The sequence below is a fragment of the Rhamphochromis longiceps genome, linkage group LG15 (assembly GCF_057381845.1).
Source record: "Rhamphochromis longiceps isolate RC_006_pf linkage group LG15, R_longiceps_female_GT1.1, whole genome shotgun sequence".
Taxonomy (NCBI): domain Eukaryota; kingdom Metazoa; phylum Chordata; class Actinopteri; order Cichliformes; family Cichlidae; genus Rhamphochromis; species Rhamphochromis longiceps.
The window spans coordinates 7262495-7280768 of NC_140571.1; the positions used below are offsets into that span (position 1 = coordinate 7262495).

General features: G+C 39.6%; 1 protein-coding gene and 1 pseudogene across 2 annotated transcripts; one reads left to right on the forward strand and one right to left on the reverse strand.

Moving 5' to 3' along the window:
- Positions 1-13354: 13354 nt before the first annotated feature.
- On the reverse strand, positions 13355-14340 carry LOC146651937 (leukotriene B4 receptor 1-like; annotated as a pseudogene).
- An 883-nt stretch (positions 14341-15223) lies between these two features.
- Positions 15224-17365, forward strand: LOC146651938 (inactive serine protease 35-like). 2 transcript variants are annotated; one of them, XM_085382031.1, is made up of 2 exons: positions 15224-15344; positions 15810-17365. In XM_085382031.1, the coding sequence occupies exon 2, from the start codon at positions 15814-15816 to the stop codon at positions 17251-17253; it is 1440 nt and encodes a 479-aa protein (XP_085238157.1). In that variant the 5' UTR covers positions 15224-15344; positions 15810-15813; the 3' UTR covers positions 17254-17365. The 2 variants fall into 2 exon arrangements, with proteins under 2 accessions (XP_085238157.1, XP_085238158.1); XM_085382032.1 differs by having other exon boundaries at positions 15229-15314.
- The last annotated feature ends 909 nt before the right edge of the window (positions 17366-18274 follow it).

An 18274-nucleotide genomic window follows, 5' to 3' on the forward strand; every position in this document is an offset into this window, starting at 1 on the left:
TGTTCCGTCAATACAGGGAGTGCAGAATTATTAGGCAAGTTGTATTTTTGAGGAATAATTTTATTATTGAACAACAACCATGTTCTCAATGAACCCAAAAAACTCATTAATATCAAAGCTGAATGTTTTTGGAAGTAGTTTTTAGTTTTAGCTATTTTAGGGGGATATCTGTGTGTGCAGGTGACTATTACTGTGCATAATTATTAGGCAACTTAACAAAAAACAAATATATACCCATTTCAATTATTTATTTTTACCAGTGAAACCAATATAACATCTCCACATTCACAAATATACATTTCTGACATTCAAAAACAAAACAAAAACAAATCAGCGACCAATATAGCCACCTTTCTCTGCAAGGACACTCAAAAGCCTGCCATCCATGGATTCTGTCAGTGTTTTGATCTGTTCACCATCAACATTGCGTGCAGCAGCAACCACAGCCTCCCAGACACTGTTCAGAGAGGTGTACTGTTTTCCCTCCTTGTAAATCTCACATTTGATGATGGACCACAGGTTCTCAATGGGGTTCAGATCAGGTGAACAAGGTGGCCATGTCATTAGTTTTTCTTCTTTTATACCCTTTCTTGCCAGCCATGCTGTGGAGTACTTGGACGCGTGTGATGGAGCATTGTCCTGCATGAAAATCATGTTTTTCTTGAAGGATGCAGACTTCTTCCTGTACCACTGCTTGAAGAAGGTGTCTTCCAGAAACTGGCAGTAGGACTGGGAGTTGAGCTTGACTCCATCCTCAACCCGAAAAGGCCCCACAAGCTCATCTTTATGATACCAGCCCAAACCAGTACTCCACCTCCACCTTGCTGGCGTCTGAGTCGGACTGGAGCTCTCTGCCCTTTACCAATCCAGCCACGGGCCCATCCATCTGGCCCATCAAGACTCACTCTCATTTCGTCAGTCCATAAAACCTTAGAAAAACCAGTCTTGAGATATTTCTTGGCCCAGTCTTGACGTTTCAGCTTGTGTGTCTTGTTCAGTGGTGGTCGTCTTTCAGCCTTTCTTACCTTGGCCATGTCTCTGAGTATTGCACACCTTGTGCTTTTGGGCACTCCAGTGATGTTGCAGCTCTGAAATATGGCCAAACTGGTGGCAAGTGGCATCTTGGCAGCTGCACGCTTGACTTTTCTCAGTTCATGGGCAGTTATTTTGCGCCTTGGTTTTTCCACACGCTTCTTGCGACCCTGTTGACTATTTTGAATGAAACGCTTGATTGTTCGATGATCACGCTCAGAAGCTTTGCAATTTTGAGACTGCTGCATCCCTCTGCAAGATATCTCACTATTTTTGACTTTTCTGAGCCTGTCAAGTCCTTCTTTTGTCCCATTTTGCCAAAGGAAAGGACGTTGCCTAATAATTATGCACACCTGATATAGGGTGTTGATGTCATTAGACCACACCCCTTCTCATTACAGAGATGCACATCACCTAATATGCTTAATTGGTAGTAGGCTTTTGAGCCTATACAGCTTGGAGTAAGACAACATGCATGAAGAGGATGATGTGGACAAAATACTCATTTGCCTAATAATTCTGCACTCCCTGTAATTGTTGCAGTGTGTTTATAATCAGAACCTTCCCTGTTTAGAGCAGAGTGATAAGAAATGTGTCTTTAATCAAAAGTAATCAGCTAATGATGCTGGCGTGTGCACACTGAGCCGAGTTGGACCCATACCTTCACCAGCAGCTGATATAACACCAATCCACTTCTATTTTAAGGATCCTGTGCTGAGAATTAGATAATTAGCTCATCCCAGCTTTGTACAGATACAAAATTATTAAAGTGACATAAAGTGCATTCACTTAAGGAAAGACAGGTCACTCTGAAATACACCAGCATTGCACAATTAAATCACTCAAACTTTCCTGCCAGCTGGCTGCTGCTGTTTTTGTGAAACTCAATCATGGGAATGTGTCAAAGGCTAGTAGATAAAAAGTTAGATTAGAATCAGCAGCTGCACATTATTTCACTTTAATATTGTTCTTACTAAAAAGCTTGCGATATCTACAGTTTAAGTATGGATGTCAATGAATGCAGAAATACGCATTATTATTCACTGGCTTGATTTTTTCCCACCTACAGCAATGAATTCACTCTCGTTTCTCTGTCCAGTTTATTAAAAATAATACAGTTTTCAGTCCACACGAAAGAAAGCAGTTAAACTCTACATTTTAAAAGCAGGAATTATTATTATTATGTTTTGTGTGTGGGTGTGTTTTGGCTGTTGAAAGTTTAGGATTGGAACCAGAAGACATAATATGAAATATAAAACGTGTGATGTTTTGCTTCCAAAAAGCAAAAAAACCAACAACCAACCCCCCCAAACAAAACAAAAAAGCACAAAAATGCAAATTCAATTAAAATCTAAAAGGTAAGAACACACACAAAGGTTACATATTACTTATATATAGTTACACAAGTACGATATCATCCTCCTCGAGCTGCAGGGGTTTGTAGGTGAGAGTATTACTGAGAGAATCATACACTGAAGCAACTGAGCACAGGACATACAGAGGTCGTGTAAGGACAGAGAAATTGCGAATAAAAATCAAGTGATGAGTGAAAATCTCTGGGTTTAGAGCCAGTTGTTTGTGTGTTGGCTACTTGGATACAATAACTATATTTTCCATACAGATGGATCCAGACAGACACAAAAATGATAAAGACCGAAGAGATAAACATACAGCTGGGAGGTGGATGATTTAACTGTGTGTCATTATCTATTTGGTGTGAAGTCTCGGCTTCGCCAAGCCGCCTCCCACTGTCTCACATGGCTGAGTGAAGTTTTCTGCCTCAACCCGAAACAGTGAATCTGGCTTTTTTTTTTTTTTTTTTTTTTTTTTAAGAAGTGGAAAGATCTGAAAGCTTATAGCATTGTCTGACAGCAATGCTAAGCCCCAGGACTGGGGGAAATGCCAGACACACTGAGTTAAAGTCAGATTGATAGAATCTAGCCCCATTAAAAGCAAACCTACCAGCAGTCAACCTCCTGTCTCAGTTCAATCACCACCATGGATTCCACACGCACTGGCTGCATGCTGGTAAACACAACTCATAGTCACCAATAGGTTTGCCAATTCCTCCCCGAGTGGAGTGCCTTGTTAATAAAGTTATAAAAGAGACATGTGGCATGGTTTAAACCTTTAAATGAACTGCACTGTTTCCACAGACGTTCAGATTAGTTAGTCTCTCTTTTTTGTTGCAGCTGAAACAGAAGCAAGATGGAAAGGTCATTCGCTCCACTTCCTGGTCCTAAAGCTCCATCAGTCAGAGGGTGTTGTCTGCAGTGAGATTACAGTGGAGAATAATTGTCCTCACTTTACACTGATAGCATAAATGATATGAGGTAGCATTACTTTTCAAGGTGCTAAATCTTCATTATCTTACTTACAACCTGTTATTTAGCACCACGCCCTGAAGGCAAATGCAGTTTAACAAAGCGTACCTTCTGCACAGTAAAAATCAAAGAGCAATACCTATAGAACTAAGTAAACTTTAACCACCATTTTTCCAAATCAACATTTTGTTTCTTATGGAATACAATTATTGCATCTGCTATCAATATAATACACTGATTCTTTTTTCCAAGATGTCAGGAGTTGCAATTAGTGACAAAGGCTTAATTAATCAGCTTTTTCAGCTGTTAGGAAACACTTGCAGAGTCATTATTTCCACAGAATAGAGAGAGAGATATGTGTCCAAAAGCATGCAAACACTGAATATTACACCCACATGTGAGTTTTAAAGTAGTCGTTTGATCAAAAATGAGCAAGAAAATCAGTGAGGTTGCCTGCTGAATTTAGGTGAGAGGGCCTGGCTCAAACAGAGCGTTCCAATCTATCCCAGTGGTGCTCTGCAGGACCGAAGGTCAGTCTGCACACCAGGCTCAGAAACTAACTTCTTCATGGGCATCGGTTTGTGTAGATTGGCCTTTAGCAAGTGCGCATTAAGATTAACAAATTACAAAGTTACAAAGTACAAACCATAAGGAAGTGCCTCCAGGAAAAAGAAAATCCATAAATACATCTGGACAGGTGTTTCTGTTTGGCTGTATTGTGTCCATGTAAATGGCTCAATGTGTTGGCACTGGAGGTTTTCTGCTACGTAAACAGCGTTTTTGGGAAAGTGATCTTATGATTAAATGATTTTCACCAATTTTTCTTTTGTGAGTTTTTGAGACTTCAATTTCATCAGCAGCAGAAATAAATTGCAAAATGTATTTTAAGCGATTAAAAAAATGCCCGATGTAGCAAATTAACTGAAATAAAAGTCATATATGGGAACAAATTTGTCAATATGGTGATGTTTATTGGTGGTTTAATAAACTCTCCATTTTCAAAGATTCTTATTTTTCAAAAGCTTTCTAGCAATTATTTCAGGCTTTAAGGGGTTAAATTTGTAAGGCATTTTGTTTTTTTTAATCAAACTTTCACTAGCAATGCTATGGATACAGGTTTTATGTCTTGGTGACCATCCATCCAGCCATTTTTTCCCCATGTGTCTAATTCAGGATCTAAGTGGATTCTATCCCAGCATTCAGAGGGAGCGAGGTGGGGTCTGTCGCAGGACTAACACCAAGGGACAGACAATCATTCACACCTTTGCATTTATACATGCAGTCATTTTAGAAATGCATGTCTTTGGACTGTGGGAAGAAGGCTGAGTACTCAAAGAGAACCCACAGAGGCCTAAGGAGAGCATGAAGATTTTTTAGTGAAACATGAGCAATTTGAAACTCTGAGACAAAGGGGAGTACATGGGTACTGTTTAGCTTAACAGAGCAAGAGGCCAAAAAGCCTAAGAGAGCATTTCATGCAAGCATAAAGAAGTCATCCTCAAACCTGGTTTGCAGCAAGTACTCACTATCTTGCCATGCATCACTTCGCAGCTTTTTAGTTTTAATTTCTTTTGTGTCCCATTGGTAAACACATGGTGCTCAGATTTCTAATGCACATTGCTGAGTGACAGAATAAAGAAAAAGAGCAAAGAAAAAAACAAGTGACCCTTACTGTGGAAGACAGAATAAATGCTAAGTATGCACCACACATTTGTGCTGGAATGGAGAAAACATATAAAGCATGTACAAAACAAACAACCAGTTCAAGGCCCACAACACATGGTTGCTTACACACACACACACACACACACACACACACACACACACACACACACACACACACACACACACACACACACACACACACACACACTTAGAATAACAGAACAACAAAATCCTCCTCCTCCTGTTGGAGCGCTAACACGATGACAGAAACTGCACATGTCAGCCTGTTTATGAGATCTTTGCTTATTATAGCAGTGAGACATGACATAAAGGCTTCGCAGATGTTTCCTGATTCAAACATCACCACATGTTGTCACAATTATTTGGATTTCAGGTCGCTTTCAATTCAAATAACGATAAAGGAGAGGCAGAGTTTGTGCAATAAAGACAATTCAACCTTTGTAAATTTTTGACATTTTTGTACACGGACAAAACAAAGTAACTGATCTTAACATTTCTGCAGGTGATTATGTCGGTTAAGTTCCTTACGTTAATTCAGAGAGACAATTCTTGCATGTTTACTTAGAATGAACTGTGATGTAGAATTAAAAACAAACTAAACTGAAAAATATCCCATTGACAAAAGTAAATTATAATGTCTCTCTTGCCATTCAACCACAGTGTAGTTTTGAGTATGTGAAAATGTATATGAAGTTATGAAGTGGTCTTGTAACAGCAGTAGATTGTATTTTTTTTCCCTTTTTAATTAAAAAAAAACTTTTTTGAAGGATAGTTATAACAAACTGAAGTTGTAGTAATGCATTGCAGAAGTGCTGATATTATTAAATAAATAAAGATAATATTTTTAGTGTTACTTTTCTTTATGCCAGAATATCTTTTTAACAGTAAATAAGTAAGTAAATATCGATTAAAATACAAGATTTCTATATAAAATTACATCTAAAGACTCTGTGTATACTGACGTAATCATAATTTAACAATAGTTTGTTGTAATTATCAACCAAGTTATTGATTTTACAAAAGTATTCTGCCTGTTTTTTGTGTGTGATATATTATTTTATTATAGTAAATGTGGATTAAAGATAAAGGATTTTTAACATAAAATCCCCAAATAAAATCCAAATAATAACAGTACTTTTCTGTCATTTTAAACTTGATAAATTGCATTAATTTATACATTAACCGTAGAACGCTAACTGAAAGAAATCTCCGTCCCGGGTCATCCGTGGATCGGGTTTTCCTCCGAGGCGTGGGCACCTATAAGCAGAGTTCTGTCTTTACCCTATAAGATTCAAAATTATTCAAAGTAACACTCAGGTATGCCGTTCAGCAGGTTAGTTACAGCGCCAGGAGTAGCTTGGGAGAACAAGGAAACACAGACTGCTTCAGGTTGCTTTCCCAAAATCAACTCAAAGGTTTATTCATCAGACAACAGTTTATATAGAGGAAAAAGGTTCGTGTGTCAGCAGATTCTCAGTTCAAACCGGTACAGATCAAATAAGGAAGCGTCTTCCTGCCCTCTGAGCAAAGAAGTATCCTTTGTATAGTTTATCAGTTCAGCTACAATTTATGATTATCCCAGCGAAATACACTCCTAGACATAGAATACAGAGTTCTTTCATTAGTGAATTCTGAAACAAACCACCTGGCCTTTAACAAACCCTTTTCTAAGAGATAAAGAAGGGAGGATGGGAGTAAGGAAGTAATCTCTGTGGTGTTTTCAACCTTGAGGTACCAGCCTGTGATTCTTACACATTAATTCTTGGGTCACAGAGAAAGAGAAAAACAACTAGTAAATGGGCCTTATTGAGTAACAATTTTCCTGTATAATATCACTATAAAACAATATCCTGTAAATGCTACCATGGTATCAAAATATCACAACACTAACACTGGGTGATTTTCAACCGAGCAAATTTATTTACATGATTTTCAGTATGTTGCGTTTGGCTAAGTGTCATTGGTCCCTGGATAGCTTCAGCATTGTCTTTGAAGTCTTTGAAGGCATGGGTGTTTCCCGACCCCAACGCCTGGTGTTTTGTGTTCGGGTGATTTTCACAGTCTACAATGATCTCTTTATTCGGCTCCACGTTCAGGGAAAGGTTGCTGTCTCTGCACGGCTTGGCCAGATGGCTCACTTCACTCCTGTAGTAGGTCTCGTCATTGTTGCTGATGTGACCTACTACAGTTGTGTCATCTGCAAATTTGATGAAGAGGTTGTAGCTGTGTAATGGGGTGCAGTTGTTGCAGGAGGGCATGCAATGAGTTGGTGTGACAAAGGAGGATGGTGGGGATAAGGTGAGATGGATAGAGTCAGATAGGATCAAATAAAAATGAACATTATTAATTTAGATGCAGATCCTTTTCTTAATACATAACATGACACGTAACAGTTAACTTCCATAACCTTTTGTTAAAAAAGGATTTAGTGTCTGCTTGAAAAGACTGTCCCTCCTCCCTTTAAGCCCTCATTAAACTTTGTGGAGCCAAGAAAATATACACCTATTTGTCCAGAACAGCCCTTCCCTCGGCACGTTCTCCTCTGAGACTGCAGATTGCAGACAAAAACATGTGAGCTAAGCTGTCCATTGCACCAACGTTCTGAGTTACAGGAGGTTTGTTTACTTCTGTGAAATAAGCGTGATTCAAACAGTCACACTGAAGATTGGGAATTGATTTTTAAAGTATGCCAGGCCTCATTTTAATGAAAACAAAACATTTCTGGAAAGAATTGTTACAGTGCTCTGCTCTGTTATTTCCATGCGGTGCATACTTGATGAAGGGGAAAAATATAGTTAATCATGTAGTTTTTTCTTACGTGCTAAACTTGCACTTCTCAGTATCAGGTTTGTCTGCAAAGACTTGGAGCTGTGAAGGGGACTTCCAGCTTAGCCTCTTTGGCAAGTATTTATCATACTTGATCTTTGCAGTTTAAAGACATCAAGAAAGCCTGGAGAACTATTGCTCAAGAGCACTTTCAAGATTACAAGAAGGCGCAAGACTTTCACACACTACAGTATGAGCTGATACTATCAGTAAGTGAACGAAGTAATGGTGATAGGAGATGATGCAACAACAACAGCTTTGGTTGGCTTAAATAATACATTTAATATACAGAATACGCAAATGCATGCATCTGTATATCTGCATGGAGATTCTTCTTCACCAGCAGTGACATGTGCTGATATTTACAGACAGAATACAGTGTGAAACACAAGGCCATTAAACTGCCAACTCCTGCTTTTAAAAGTTAAAAGCAGGAGTTGGACATTGGCTGCTGTTTTAATCATTTTAAGTCCAGTTCTTGAACCTTAACATTTGCAGAGGAATGATATTTTTTTTCATGGGCTTTTTTTGAGCCTTTTAACACTGAGCTATGAATTATTCACTATTAAAAAGCGCCTAAATAATGTATACTTTATTAATCTTTTAAAGCACTTTTAATTCTTACTCTTATTTTTATTTTCATGTCTATTTAAGCGTTATATGACAGTATGTTTGCACTAAGCACCGCAGCAATTTCCTAATGTAAACCTGCTCAACATTTGGCAATAAAACCCTTTCTGATTCTGATTCTGAATCCTGTAGGAAATTAGTCTTCTGCATTTAACCCATTCACTCAGTGAAGCAGTGGGCAGCCACCAATCCAGCACCGGGGAGCAGTGTGTAGAGACGGTACCTTGCTTAGGGGTACCTCAGGGTAGCCGTTCTGTGGATTTGAACCCCCAACTTAGTAGGTAGTTCATGGGGTGAACACCCTACTTACTGAGCTATCCCTGCCCCTAACGCAAAGGATGAACCAGTTTTGTGCCTACGCATAACAGACAACTCTAAAGATTTGAAATGATACCCTTCTGTACTTTTTGCTAACAGCAACAACAAATAATTTGTTCTGACTTGTTTATTTGAACTGACAAAAAATGCCAAACATAACACATTTTTACAGGCATAAAATTTTATTTTTTTCTTCACCAAAAATGTGATTCTCACAGAGCTATTAGGAAAACACTTGGTATATCTCTGGTGTGTAGTGCATCCTTAAAATGTTTGAGGAAACTGAACAAGTGGAGGACTGAAGAAAAGTGGCAGGCCTAAAAACTAGATACAGTCGATGAACTCTGTCTGAAAGTCATGACCTTTGACCACATGGCCACAGGTCTCATCGACTAATAAATTAAATCTGACATTTTTATTTCAAATTGTCATCAGAATATAAGGCAGTGGTCAACAGACTGGAACAACAGTGAATGTCTGCAGCCATCTGTAAAAGATGGCTGCAGACAGTGGAGGCTCTTTCATGGTTTGGGGCTTCATTTGAGCCGGTGGTGTTGGGGATCTTGTCAAAGGTGATGGAATTATGAGTGCACAAAAGCACCATTAGAATTTGCCAGAGTTCAGACTGTGTTGAAGGCTAAAGGTGGTCATACAAAATATTGAAGTTCAAGCTCTGCACTGCTGAGAAAAAGCTAAGACGCCGTCAGATTGTTTGAGCCACAATAAAAAAGGTAAATATGAAAACATGATATGAATTTATCTCAAAAAATTTTAAGGTCATATTTGGTAGGCATGTTATGGCATAATTATAGCTGTCAGTGCAAGCAGTTTCATACCTATTAAACAAACCAATTGGAATGTCTGTCTAACTCACCCGGTGACATGTATGCACATGAAGGATTAACCAAACAGACAAACACACCCTGACACTCATTGCAAGACATTTCTTCTGTCTGCTTCATCCCACGAACCTATTCTCCTAACCAAACCCTTTTTGTCAAGATCCAAACAGTTTACTGCCGCTCTATTTACCTTACTTTGTTGATTTGTGCTTACAGCTGGAGATCTCAGACAAACTTTATCAGATTCATGTTTCTCAAGAGGTCACACTGAACCTGAAATCTCTTAGATTGGTGCTGTGTGTGTGGGGGGGGATTTCCATTTAACTGCAGTCTCCCACTAAAACTAAGAATTACAGCTGGACAGAAAACAAAAAAGCTCTATTATGAGACACAGAGTGAGCCAAGGTAAACCATCTCCTCTTCTCTTCTTTGCTTTTTCCTCAGTCATGTTTCTATCCTCACCTCTTCTCCTGGCAGCTGTAGCAAGTTTCTTACTGGGAGAGGGGGCTGCTGTTTTTGTTTTGTTGACTCTAGAGACGGTGTTCAGGGACGGAGGAATTGAAGACAAAAAGAAAGAAGAGTTAAATAAAGGGCTGGACAGCAGAGGAGAGATTAGTAATTGAGGGATGTGGGGGAAAGAAAAGCAAATCTGAGATGCGTGAGAAGATAGCACTGAGCAGGCAACAGTGAGTCATCAATTGTCCCAGGGCAATAAAATGCTGTTATCTCTAGCTCCCCATAGACTGGACTCCACTTACTGAATACATTTTGATAATTTCATACGGAGAACTGTGACCTTGTGTCAATGGCTTGTTTCCTTATTTCTACTAATTTAATCATCCGGTTTAAAAATAGAAATATTATTTTAGAAAGATCTTGCTACAGTCAGGAGCTAGCTGGCTTAGTTTTGCACTTAAGGGTTAAATGGTAGCATGGAGAGATCTAAGAAGGAACCAGTCTTCACACTTTATAGTCCTTTATGATTCTCTTTAAGTCGAGGATCACTTTAGCCCCATTTGAATCATTGTAATGTCCCCTTCAAAGCTTTGTCCATATATGAAGTGAGTCGCTCTCATCGCTTTGTAGTTAAAGGTTAAATTGCTATTGGATGTTCAAGCTCTGATCATGAAGGTAAACCTGTGATGTGTTAAACAACTTGTCAATCAGTGGTATCATTCACTCCTATGGGCAGTCACTTCAGCAATCAAAGCTGATCCCACTTTGCATCGCTGACAATTGTTCTGCCTCTCGTTGTTACAAATCACTGAGTTTCATTGATATTGTGCAGTCTGTAGTCACTACATCACTTTAAGCCTTTTTCTGCGACTCTTTAGATGTGTCAAGGGCGAGAATTAAATTTTCCCAATGAGAAAATTGACTCACATAAGAAACTGGGACTGCTGTGGATGCCCACACCAATAAGCTGAACCTGGCCCCCGGCAACTGTCCCAGTTAGATGAAATAAAATAGCAAACATGTAATAACATTTAAATTTGATGTTTTCTTTATTTTTTTTAATAGCTTGTAATGGTTTTTAATAGTAAGTTTGTTTGGTCCTCCCTAATTTTTTTTCAGTATTTTCTTTAGGAGAGCTGACGGATGATGCTGACTTTTTATAACTTTGCATTATTGATCAGTGAGGAGTTAAAGGACTTGAAACATTTATTTTGACTAAAATAAATGTTATATTATTATTTTTTATACATCGTTTGGTTTTTTCTGTTCTCAGACTTCTTGCCAAGATATGTTTAGTTATCAACTTTTGTCATTTTGTTTTGTATTCAAGACTTTGCATCCAAGTTTAAAAATGATTCAGCTTTGTATGTTTTCCTGCTTTGCCAGTCCAGAAAACCCCCTTTTGATTACCAAAAGTGTGTGTTACACATTGTGAAAATCTTTAATGAGCATCTTGGCAGGGGTGCACAGAGACCAGACAAGTCAAACTTGGATGGGAAAGAGTTTCTTCTGTTCCTTACAAGAGGCAGGAGAAAACCTCGCCTGGGCCCAAAGGAACAGCTGGGGGAAATACTGAATCACCAACCACATTCTCTCCTGCAGTAGTCCTGACTCTTTGGGTGGGATGGATTTACCAGTAGTGTCTAGACAGAGTTTTGTACTGAGGTTACAGGTTGAACAAGACAGCTGTCCATAAAGCCTGAGAGCATAAAAAGGGTGACTTGGCTAATCAAACATATCAGTGCAAATATCCTGAAACATTTCAGTGGAAGAACAATGCAGAGTTTTATTGAGAATTTCCACAAATATAATCACAGATGCTGTGGAAGTAACAAAGTGAACCCTTTAAAAATACAAATCAATTTCTCTGGAAGTCATCTTTGCTGAACTGTGGGTTATATATACTACTATGAAGCGGACACACACACACACACACACACACACACACAGTTACCTTGTAACAGTATATGTGTGCGTAACACTCTTGTATAATATGATAAACTGTGGAACTAAAACTATGCAATGGTTTTGGAACAAACTAGAGCTAATTTATAAATATATCACATCAGTATTAAATACAATTGAGAATTATAGGAGATCATTTAAGTACTTTTCTGTACCCATAATGATACTATATAGTATTTGAGAAATATGTTACCTTATTGTTGAGTTAGGTAACCTGAACCTGGGTTGGTCTCTAGCTAGCCAGCTGCTAGCTTTGCATTTACAGTACAGAAATGAAGGTGCTTTCAGTGTTCTCATCAAATCCTCATAAACTTAGATAAATATAAACATTCAGAATTCACAAAACTTTCTCTAATAAACATTTAAACTATTACAGAACATTTAAAGCTATGGAGAAATCATTTTTCATTGTGTTCCCACTCTTAATAGGAAGAACATACAGGTACTTCCTCTTCCTGTGATAACTACACTTTTGGTAAAACCATTCACCATTTTGAATTTTAAAATTCCCTTTATATGCTTTTAATGGCATGGTACAATGTGCCTATTTTTATACTATTTTAAAATGCCGATGAATAAAAACAAATGTATTAACAAAATAAAAGTGAAATGATGAGTTAATGGAAGGATAATTGAGTTTACACACATCTGCTTGCTGTATTAGAGCAGCACTCTCTCTGTCCTTTCTGTTGGTAACATCACAGACAGAAGGCTGTTCCTGTTGATGAAGGAGCTCCAGTGAAAACATTTATTCAATCTTTTCATTAATTGTTGTTTCTTCTGACTGGCTGATGGATATAAAGTCCACAAAAACACCCAAACTCAACATGAGAAAATTAAAAACATGTAGAAACTGCTTTGATTGTCATCAAGCCAGTGAATGGTTGATATCAGCTGGTGTCACTGTCATTGATATGATTACTTCAATTTCCCAGCTGTCTCAGATTAATGGAGATTACATTATAATTTCAGATGAAATTCTTTGTAATTATATGTAATTTGATAGGTACTTTGATTCTATTGAATGTTTGCCTCATTCCTTTTCAACAATCATGTGTTTTTAAGCTCTGGCTGAGGACCAGATGTAATCAGCGCACGATTGATTTGAGGGGAGATGTTGCTTAACCTTGAAATTCATCATTAAACCACCAATCACCAACAGTTGCCTGTGACAAATAAAGAGGACCCTGTGCGTATCAGAAGGAGAGAGGAGATATTTTGACTCAAAATATAATTTCCAGTATCAGCAGGGCAAAAATTATTCTCCAAAGATGTTCAACATTGAGGTGCTGCTTCTTCAGTGACATCTGTTGACTTAGACAGATTTTGGGGAAATCTGAACTTCTCCACTAAATGTTCAGCATTTTTTGGCAAAGACTGAACAAACGATTAGAAGTAAAGGCATAAAGGAGTGGATTTACGGCACTGTTTACAAATGTTACAGAGGCAAAAGCGTTCCAGGTGTCCTCGCTAAACTTTAACAAGGATTTGTTATCGAGGGAAACAGCTGCAATCTCCACCACATTCATGGCACGATATGGCACCCACAGGACAAATACAGTCACTATAATGCTGGTAATCAGTCTGGTGGTCTGTGGATTGTTGAAAAAGGCTGCTCGATTCAGCTTTCTGTAGAGACTGATGTATGAAAAAGCCATGACAGAAAATGACACAACTCCTACCAGGAGTCCTGTCAACACCACAGCTACCCTCTGACCCTTGGAGGAGTAGTGAGGTTTGCAACGTGTCCAGTGCTGATCTTTGTCCAGCCATCGAACCACTAAAGCAGGGATGGACAGGGTCATCGAAGCCAGCCAGAGAGGAGCCAGCAGCAACCTTGCTTTCACTAGATTTAAACTCCTCTGTAGGTGAACCACCTGAAGGTAACGCTGAACACTGAGCACAGTCACAGTCAGCAGACCGGCATAAATGCTGCAGTACCCAATGTACGTTACGAGCTTGCAGGCTACCAGGCTGAAGGTCCAGCCATAGAGAAAATAGTAAATCCACAGTGGAATGGTAACAAAGCAGAGCAGGTCTGACACAGCCAGATTCAGCATCAAACTCTGGCTCAGACTGGACATGTTCTCCCAGTTTGGCTTAAGAACGATGACAGCAATGTTTCCAGGGAATCCCAGCAGAAAGCAGATGGACAGCACCACTGCAGGAACAAGACTCCTGGAGTCCAAAGAAGGATGAGGTGAATCTCCAGGAGAGGAAGAGATGTTAGAAGTAACCGTGGTGGAGTTGACTTGTGCCATGCTGGAAACTTGGTGTGAGTGGCATGCACTAATAATGATAAATGTTGAAGGTGTTCACCTTTTGAGGAATCAAAGGGGAACTAATAACAAGGAAACTGTGATGCTAATGCAAATGAGGATTAATCCCTTAGTATCACATTGTCACAACAGATGGAACAACACCAAGGAAGTATAGATTTCACATGTATAAAGACTGAGAACTAATTTTCAGCGTTTACGTCATAGAACTGGATGTTTTCCACTTTCCTCGGAACTGGTCAGGCTATTTTGACTTCATAGAGGTCAACAAAGGTTGACAAAACATGAGAATAACACAATAACACAAGAATAAAATCTCTGCAGCAGCAACTAATAGGATAGGAATAACGAGTAATTGCCTGTAGCAGAGTCTTTGTTGACATAAACAGCAGGGGTTAAACTACAGGTAAGAGCTGCACTGGACTCATGTCTAGAAACACTTTGATAGGTCGTTTGAAATACATTTAATACACACTCACACACACACACACACTCACACACACACACACACACACACACACACACACACACACACACACACACACACACACACACACACACACACACACACACACACATAAACCTACACTCAAAGTTTCTCGAGGCTGATTTATATGTAAGAGCAATAAATGTTTATGTTTAAATACAGTTCTAAAAGAACGAAATAGCAACATAAACCGGAATCTGTGTCCACACGACTGCAACTTTGACCTCAAACGTGATGTCATCACTTGCTAAAAACACAAAAGCCTTCGTGCTGCTGGGCTGGTTCATCCCTCTGCATGCCTGGTGCTGACTTTTTTTTTTATACATCGGAGTGGGATGTGGATGCCTATGAGGACCCTGCACGCTGCCTCTCATTGCGATCCCCCTCTTTTTTTTCCTTTGAGCTCAGCAAATGATGGAAGCAGTCTGCGGGAAGTATTTCGGATAGAGAGAGTTTTTTTAAATCCACAGTAAGGACAATATATTTATTTTATCTGCAGGTAGGAATGTTTTATATTTTTCATGCCGCTAACAACGAAAAGGTCACATTAGCTTATTTACATTAATATGTCCTTCCTAAGAATATCTGTAAAATGTATATATTTTTAAATTTACGGGTTATACCGATTTATTTTCATAGCTTTCACGTTGTTTGTTATTGACCTGCTTAACTTTGCAATAAATACATTAGTTTGGATCCAAAAAATATGTTTTCGGTTTTATAGGAAAGGTAATGATTATATTTCGTGATTAGATTAGAAATACTTTTCAAAGTTAACGGAAATAACTAACATGTCATTTTAATTTAAAGTGAAATCTTAAACATTTAGCTGCCGAGCTATTTTCAATTCATACGTAAAGCTTGTGCGCCATCTGCTGGTCGTTTAACTCCTAGCCTCAGTGTAAAAATCTTTTGGTATTTCTCTCCAACTCTCAAATATTTTTTTTTTTTACTGTATTTTCAGCGGGATGGCCCTGACTCATTTGAAGTGTGTGCTGCTCTGTGTAGCTGCACTTTCAGCTTCTGGTGTTTTTGGCAACAGTGAGAGCAACGAGGTGCACAGGTGGACCAGACAGAGCCTTCCTGAGCTGGTGGCCACACGCACAGCACTTTTAAGAACACCTTTGTTCACAGGGAAGGAAGAGGAAAAAGAAGAATTAGAAAGAAGAGCGGCAAAGATGCTCTGTGGAATAGAATGTCAAAGCACCCTACCACCTGTAGACCAAACTGAGCAAGAGAGAAATCTGGGATATGAGACGCTGTATGAAAATGGCACTCGCACACATACAGACATGAGTTTGCAGGGAATCAACAAGATGTCTACAAGACCACCGGCACATTCAACAGGTCTTCCCCGCAGGAAACGGCAGGTTTATGGAGCAGATGGTCGTTTTGTGATCTCAGACTCCCATTTCATCACCAACTACCCGTTCTCTGCTGCAGTCCGCATCTCTACGGGCTGTTCTGGAGTCCTGATATCTTCAAAACATGTGCTAACAGCAGCACACTGCATCCATGATGGCAGGGACTACCTGGAGGGTGCCAGGAAGGTTAGAGTAGGTTTGTTACAGCTGAAAACTACAAGAGGAAGTGGGGGGAGGAGAAGAGGAGGGAGGAGAAGACAAGGAAGGAAAGGAGGGGCTGAGAAAGGTGAGAAGGAAGGAGAGGAGAAGCTAATGGATGGAGGTGGGGAGATGAATAGTTTAGTTGGGGAGAGAGGGAGAAAGGGAGTTGAAGGTAGAAGACGTAGAGGGAGAAAAAGGGCTGAGGAGGGAACAGCTGATGGTGGAGACAAAAAGTCTGAGAGAAGAGGGAGACGAAAAGGCCTCAATCATGTCCGCCGCAGTACTGGGGCCACACAGGAACCAGTGTTTCGCTGGACTCGAGTTAAGCAAACAAAAATCCCTAAAGGATGGATCCACACCCAGAACTCTACTAATTCTCTTTCTCCCGACTATGACTACGCCCTTCTGGAGCTGAAACGACCAGTAAAACAAAAGCACATGGAGCTCGGAGTAGCACCCTCGACTGCACCCCTCACAAGGATCCACTTCTCAGGCTATGATGCTGACAAAAACCTGCCTGACGGTATCGGAGATGAGAGGGTGGTTTATCGCTTCTGCTCAGTGGCAAAGGAGTCTGATGATCTGATGTATCAGCACTGCGACGCGCAGACCGGTGCTACAGGGGCGGGTGTTTACATCCGACTCAGGCAGGAAGCGGGACACACAGGCAGCAAGGGGAAGTGGAAGAGGAGGGTGATTGGAGTGTTTTCAGGCCATCATTGGGTGAAGGTGGAGGGGGGTGAGCAGAGGGACTTTAATGTTGCAGTGAGGATCACACCTCCTAAATACGCCCAGATCTGCCACTGGATCCATGGAGATCCAAGTCTTTGTAAAGAGGTCTGAAGATACAGAGAGACAGAGCAGAGGGTATGTGAGAGGCAAAGAGCTGAAGACACCTTTAAAGGGACTCAAAGATCAGGGACACTGTGTATAAAACCTGTAGAAAACTGTCTCATCATTGGTGCTAAACAATTAATCCTTGATTTAAAAAAAAAAAAAAAAAAAAAAAATATATATATATATATATATATATATATAAACACACCCAGCACGCCCCTGCGGGCGGTTTTATCCTTCAAGCTTGGGTCCTCTACCAGAGGCCTGGGAGCTTGAGGGTCCTGCGCAGTATCTTAGCTGTTCCCAGGACTGCGCTCTTCTGGACAGAGATCTCCGATGTTGTTCCTGGGATCTGCTGGAGCCACTCGCCTAGCTTGGGAGTCACCGCACCTAGTGCTCCGATTACCACGGGGACCACTGTTACCTTCACCCTCCACATCCTCTCGAGCTCTTCTCTGAGCCCTTGGTATTTCTCCAGCTTCTCGTGTTCCTTCTTCCTGATATTGCTGTCATTCGGAACCGCTACATCGATCACTACGGCCGTCTTCTTCTGTTTGTCTACCACCACTATGTCCGGTTGGTTAGCCACCACCATTTTGTCCGTCTGTATCTGGAAGTCCCACAGGATCTTAGCTCGGTCATTCTCCACCACCCTCCCACCCCTATATATATATATATATATATATATATATATATATATATATATATATATATATATATATATATATATATATATATATATATATATATATATAAAATAGAGCTTTAGAAGCTTTGTATAGACAAGCCCCACAACCCACCCCCCCAAAAGTCATTTTAGTAGAAGTATTTTTAAAAGTAATCACATCTTCAAAGTGCAATATGTCAGAATGGAGCTGAATATTTCTCAGTGTATCCAATTTTAGATGTTCTTAAGATCATTCTAGGAAGAAAGAAGAAAACTTGAGGATGTTTTCTTTACAGATACATTCACAATACTGATTTACATATAAAAGAAGCAGAGTTTCCAGTAATACATTTCCATAAA